The 6,894-nt window shown below is 31.5% G+C and overlaps 1 protein-coding gene across 1 annotated transcript in view; it reads left to right on the forward strand.

Moving 5' to 3' along the window:
- The window catches only part of LOC106457505 (breast cancer type 2 susceptibility protein homolog), a 137,281-nt gene that overhangs the window by 50,627 nt on the left and 79,760 nt on the right, over positions 1–6,894 (forward strand). Inside the window, exon 5 of the mRNA XM_022383471.1 lies at positions 5,473–5,593. Coding sequence (XP_022239179.1) covers positions 5,473–5,593 — 121 coding nt within the window. The remainder of the gene's footprint in view (positions 1–5,472; positions 5,594–6,894) is intronic.

A 6,894-nucleotide genomic window follows, 5' to 3' on the forward strand; every position in this document is an offset into this window, starting at 1 on the left:
GTTTTATGAAAATATTATCTTACTTGAACGGTCCAACAATTCAGTGTCTGACAAAGCTAGTTAGCTTCTTGGCAATGGTAATTCACTGGATATCAAGGAGACTCTGAACTAGGAACAAGATTTTGTGTTATTTGTAAGGTAGTGAAATTTTCATTTATGAAACTTTGTTTGTAGTAATTAATTGTAATAGCTGCTATTGTAAATTGTACTGTTGTATATATATTAAAACGTAGTTGTGTCAAAAACTAAAACGGTGTAAATCAATCTTGTTGGTAAATAGCGTAGATTAAATCAAAAAATGGCATATTTCTAGACATTAAATCCAGGGTATAATTCAACTATTAAAATTTGAATTATTTAACTCTGCTTCGGATTATCTCAAATTCTCAATACGTAACACTAATATACATTGAAAACTGGTCAGGTATCCTGTTTTTTCTGACTGTGAGAATTCATTATCACCTATGTCTTGTGTCCTCTTCCTATCAACTTTGATTAGCAACAAACTTTGCCTAAAAATAGCCACTTCTCATACAGGTGTCATATCTTGCCCCAGAATCACAGCCTACATTTTCATGCAGAACTAGTCTCTTACTGATTTATGTTAAGAGCATATTCCCAAAACTAAATTCTGGTGTGAAGTACAACTTTGCTTTATTTCTTTGAACGTTTTATTTTTTCAATAAAAGAAATAAAGCAAATCTGATATCATTCCATCTGTATGTCTGTGGAGTCTTGAATTTTTCTTATCCTGACAAATTAGAATTTCAACTTTATTTCTTTGGGGGAGTATTTATAAATTGCCACAGGTAATTACGCAAAGATCCACGTGTTGCTGATCTCTGAGATAACTCACATGTGCGCGCACACACACACACTAGTATCTTCTGGCATATCCACCATTACCATAGCAACCACATGGGCTACTTCATCAAGTTATTCTCTGACAGTTACGTTTTTGTAACATACTGCCATCTGTAGGTTGTGATACTCAAAACATTTTTCTGGCTAGGAAAAACACTTTTTAGTAGAACTTATCTCAACTACTGTTCTACCAAAAATTACATGCAGTAAAAAATGTTTTCATTCTGCCACTATCTTTCATATCAACATGCTTCTAAGGATCACAAATTCTGGCTTAAGATGGAAGTGTTGCACCTACAGTAGAGCCTCTGCTCTCTGGTGAACTACATGATTTGTTCAGATGAACTGTCACTACTCCAAAAAGGGTGGCAATCTTTACATGGAAAATCCATCAATTTTTGAAAAGACGAGGAAGGTGCAACACCCCTTTTAGTTTTTGGCATTTTGAGCAAACAGTTGTCCTAATTATTACAAAAGTGGAAAGTGAATAGTGTAACGAAATATACTATACTGCACATTACCACTTGGAGGCTTCAACAGTAAGAGGTGTTAGGCACTTTCAATCATTGGTGGCATGATCAATAATTGTCTTAGCTCTAACAGTACAGACCCTGCATCTGGTTCACTAGAACCAGTACTACTCTAATAAGGGTACACAGGAGAAACTCTATAGCAGTTTCAAAAGATCTACTGCTACTCAAATAAGCAACAAGAAGAATACTACAACAAATTTGAGAAGTGCCACTACTTCAGTAAGGGTATACAGGAGAAATCTTGAACTGCTTCTACTCTAATATCGGTGGCAAAGTTTGCTTAGAAAGCAAGTGTGGGTAACTCCCTTTTAGTTATTGGTTTCCCAATCAAATGACCATTTTATATGGTGTTATTGGCTCTTAAGAGACTGCTTTACAAGGTTTTGGAATCCCTAGCTGTTCTGCTGCTTTCTTTGCAACATTCTGGACAGCCCTCATTTGTCAGTCAAGGACCTTTTCTGTAACAGCAAAAGTCCTAGGTCCAAGCAAATTGCTCCCCCACCAAGATCTGACCACCCTACTCAATTGCCTGCCACCCCATCTCAGCTTGCAGTTCCTCTTCCCCAAGTTATACACTGATCTGCAAGTAAGGACTGCCATCCATGCACAGACTAGTATATTCACTGGGTTTTAAGTTGCTTGTGGTTTTTACACTTCCCACTAGCTCTTTATACCCATTTATTAATCCTCACTGTTAATAATATACAGTGAACAATACACTGTTGACAATAAAATGCAATACAGTAAACTATAGGGCAGTTGATTATGTGTGTGTGTGTGTAACTGACAAGGACTAAAGAAAACTTTAATGGATAAAGGAGCTCTTGTCAGCGTGTTTAGTTCCCTCTCATAAGTTAAACTAAGAAAAAGGTTAAAATACTGAATGAAAATGTATCTCAAATTAAGTCAAAAACCATGTTAAACTGTATAACTACTCTGTGAAAACTTACTTGGATTAGTAAATCCACAAAAACACTTTCATCCTTAAACAAATTCAAAACAAACAAACAATATTCACACTTAGTGTGAACAGAAGCTGACCTTACAACACCTCAATGACATAATTGTGTAAATGGTAATAAAGTAAATACACAGACTTACGGAAAATTACGATTATACATCATTACTCTCTTCAAGTGAAAAATAAGCATTTCTGGTGGGAAATTTTCCTGGTAGTTGCAGCATGATAGTTTTAAATTTGAAATTGATAGGAAAGTAGCATGATGTGTACCTTTGATAAAATTTTAGGGGAATCTCATATTATTTGTATTCTTATTAGTGATAACAATACTCACCTCATTTGTGAATTGCTTTTAGGTCCTGGTTTAGAATATTTGTGAAACAATAATCCTGAGTATCTCATCAATATAATGCATGTAACCCCTAACAGGTATGAGCTAGTTTTACTAAAAGAGATACTTAATGAATAGCATACACTACTTCTGAACAGCTCAGTAAGTTGTACTCTCTTGTAAACCCATGCTTAAAATGACTCTTTCTAATCGTGTTCAACTTAGAGTTGAAAATATATCATACCAGTAATAGTAAAAGTAATTCATGAACAACAATCAAGTATTAGCCAGCAACATCTCAGTGATACATTTTATAAATGGTAATGTAAGTCTAATATTTGATAACTCTAATAAACAATAGAATTTTAGGTTCTGTAAATGAACAGAAAATTATGGTTAAATATTATTACCCTGTGTTAAGATGAAAAAACACCAACTTTGTTATAAGGCTTTTCTAGTTCTCAAAAGTTTAAACTTCATCCTGGGTCATAATGGAGACTGCTTCTGTTAAGTTGAGGATTTTCTTCACACTTGACAGTTATCTCCTGCAACCATCTCTCTCTCTGGCAATGAACTCTTCGTCTTGGTCAGGAGTACTTCTAAGTAGAATAAGCCATTCATTACAGTAAAAGCATTTCTTTAAACTCATTTAACTCAAAAGATCAAGCTGAGGTTAGTATGCATGTTAACATCATATTAAAACCAAGTAGAGCTCTGAAAGAATAGATGTTCTGATCTTTCAAGAAAACTCGTATCCTTTCTTTTGCAATAATGTCCCATAACATACAGAAATCATTCAGTCAGCCAGTAGGGACATTGCAGTTGTTGACCCTTTCATCAAAAATATGTAATATTATCTGCTAAAGAGAACAAAACAATTTCATTGATTTCTGGACATCGTGTTTATTTCAGAACTTAAACAAACGATATGAAAAAAATTTTAAATTATTATGTAACTAAAGGTGGTGGAAAAACATGAAGTGTTCATATATTTATGATGTTCTTGAATTTTATCATAGATCTACACACGTGTACATTAGCAAAGCAAATTTCAAATATATGTTTCTTCCTAATCAATACATTACTGCACCTACCAGTGCTAATGAATTACTTTTACCAATGGCTATAGTTATATGCAGGTAGTAGCTATTTATGTTTAATTTTCATCTTTGCTTAACTTAGATGAATTTGCAAGAAATGTTTCAGTGTAGTTGTATTTATACAGACATTAAATCCAAATGACATTGCTTTATGGCTTCAGTAATAACTTTGCTGTTGAGCTCACTTGATTCAGTCAAAATAAACAGTTATTTTTTATATGAATGTTACATTTTTTGATACTACTGCTATTCAAGAAAAACGTGATCAAGATTTTGGTGCATTGTTTTTATAAAAGTACAAGCACCTATGAAGTTTTAAAAAAGAACTTGGTAACATCAAATAGTATTTTTAGAAAAATGGTTTTCCCCAGTGATATGAATAGTAATAATAATATGGTCAATGACTACTTAAACAAGCACTATTCCATTGAAAAATCTAAATTTTAAATTCCTAATTTATCTGTACGTATGGTATTACCTTTCATTAGACAGTGTGGTTTGTATGTTAAAAAACAGCTGCACAAGCTTGTTCATAGAGCTTATTTCAGATCATGGTTAAGGCTGATTTTAAATATAATTTATCTATATAAAAAACTGCTTATATCCATATAGGCCATAGCTCAATTTAATGAGCCCAGCATTTTAACTTGTTACTCCAGTTAAAACAATTTGTTTTCTGCTTTGAAGTGATAAGATGTTAGTTTTATGATATGATTTTTGTTTTTATTGTTCTCAGAATGGTAATCAGTTATCAATAGAAGGAAATACTTTTTGTGAAGTAAACAAAATGGAAATGAAAATTTAATTTGAGTCATATTTTATGACAACTTACATGCATATATTTAGTGTATTGTAGTTATTGTATTTCTGTAATTAAAAGTGATACCATAACAAGCAATTGTTAATCAGAATCTTGTAATATAGACTCTGGTAGGCTTGTGAGTTTGAAAAAAAAAGTTCTTTCAGGTAGTTTATCACCATGCTATTTTTGAAGCACTTAAAAAAAAAGTCATATGTAATTAGTATTTATTGCCCACGTCCAAACATTATATTGATGATAATACGTTTTTCCATGCTGTAGATCATGTGGGAGTTGGATCTTGCATAAATTTACCACATACAATATTCCTATTTAGAATTGTTATAATTGTGATTATGACTTTAAAGTGATTAAATTAACATTATGATATTTCTTTTACAACCTATGTTATTTGTAATTAATGTTTAGGGTGGGTTTTCACTGTTGAATGTTGAGCATATTATAGATAATTATGCAGATTAATTTAATAAAATAACTTATATTATGATAGTCAAGTGCAAGAGGTAGTAATTTTTGGCTTTATGATAACCTCAACTGAAAAATCACACATACACTTCACTTTAATAAGGCTGTAAAAAGTATGAAATTTGAAGTTTTGTAAATTATTTAGTAAATAATTTTTGTTACTTTCAAAAGAATAAGATCAAAACTGAAATCATATTTTATACTTCCATCAAGACATAAAAAAATTGTATTAAGCTGAAAAGTTACAGCATCATTAGGTCCAAAATTAAAATATATTCATAAAATATTTTAATGAAGAAAACAGTTCAAAAAGTTAAGTATTTTCATTAAGTGAAGATACTGTCAAAATCGTTTCTATGTCATATATACTATATTAATTTAAAAATTGCACTTGTTAGATCAGCTCTGAAGAAGATACTTGAGAGAGATGACACTCCAGCTAAAACATTAGTGTTATGTGTGAGTAATATCAGATCAGCCAAGAATGAGAAATTGAAATTAGAGACAGATCTTCAACAGGTGTGTTATGTTATAGTTAATTGATTTTTGTTTTCATTGTGTATTGATTTCAACAAATTGTTTCTTAAGAAGATGAATATTACATGTGCTAACTTTAGCCTGATATTTTTAGAATTCTAGATAGTTTTTTAAGACTATAAGATGAACTTTTAAGTGTTTTACTATCATCTGTTTTTACAAGAAAATATATTGGCAATATTCTTGACCTTGAGCATTCTTTGCAAATATTGCAGTTGAACTTAATCATGTAGATATTAATGTCTTATTGGTAGTGAGAAAAATCAGTAGATAGAGAACCAGAACCAGACAGGGTTTTAAAAGAATTTCAAAAAACAGATTTGCAAGGACTTCTTATTTTTGTTAGATCAATATACACTATACGGGTGCCTAAGAACTGAAAAGCTGCTAAGTTTACTCTAATTTTTAAAGGGAGTGATAAGATTTGTCATGGAATTTACAGGTCAGTTAGTCTTGTTTCTGTAGTGGAAAAATTCTAGAAAGTTTGATAAAAGAAGCTTTACGTAATCATGGTTTCATTAAAAGAAAATTTTACCTTACTAATCTAATAACTTTTTTATAGATTGTTATTTACATGGTGGAAATGATCCAGACCTGGTATATTTAGACTTTCAAAAACCTTTTATTAAGTGTCACGTAGAAGATTAGCTAATAAAATTACATTACTAGGGGTTGGGAAAGGATAAGTTAATTGGATTGTTAGGTGGTGGATAAGAGAAAGCTAAAGGTTGTTATTAATAGAATACAGTCAGACTGGACCCTTATTACTAGTGGAAATAAACAATAAGTTATTTTTAATGTTCACAATGTGTTGGGCTGATACTTCCTCTTATGATGTACTTATAGACATATTGGTTACAAATTAGAAAATGTAATTATCTTTCTCTACAAACCACTAGTTAGGCCTCACGTGTAACACTGTGTACAGTTTTTGTGATTTTATAGTAAGTGAAGCAAATGTGAGTTTAAAATCACCAAAGGAATGGCATCTCAGCCTGTGATGTTGTGAACATTAAAAAGAATTATCATTTATAAATTCTTCTGTCTTCTGTTTTTTCCTCTTTTTGATTTTGATTTAATTATACCACAGAAGTCTCTTGTTACAAGTCTTTGGGCCTTTGCTGTTTCTTATTTACACAAATAATATTCATAGGGGCATAATTAGTAAGTTATTAAATTTGCTGATGACATTAAACTCTTGGATGTTTGTAACTATACACCTGGAAAAAAGTTAAGCACCCCCCGTGTTTTTTTCAAGTGATTCAGATTCGACGTTCTTGTGA

The sequence above is a fragment of the Limulus polyphemus genome, unplaced genomic scaffold, assembly GCF_000517525.1.
Source record: "Limulus polyphemus unplaced genomic scaffold, Limulus_polyphemus-2.1.2 Scaffold340, whole genome shotgun sequence".
NCBI classification, from domain to species: domain Eukaryota; kingdom Metazoa; phylum Arthropoda; class Merostomata; order Xiphosura; family Limulidae; genus Limulus; species Limulus polyphemus.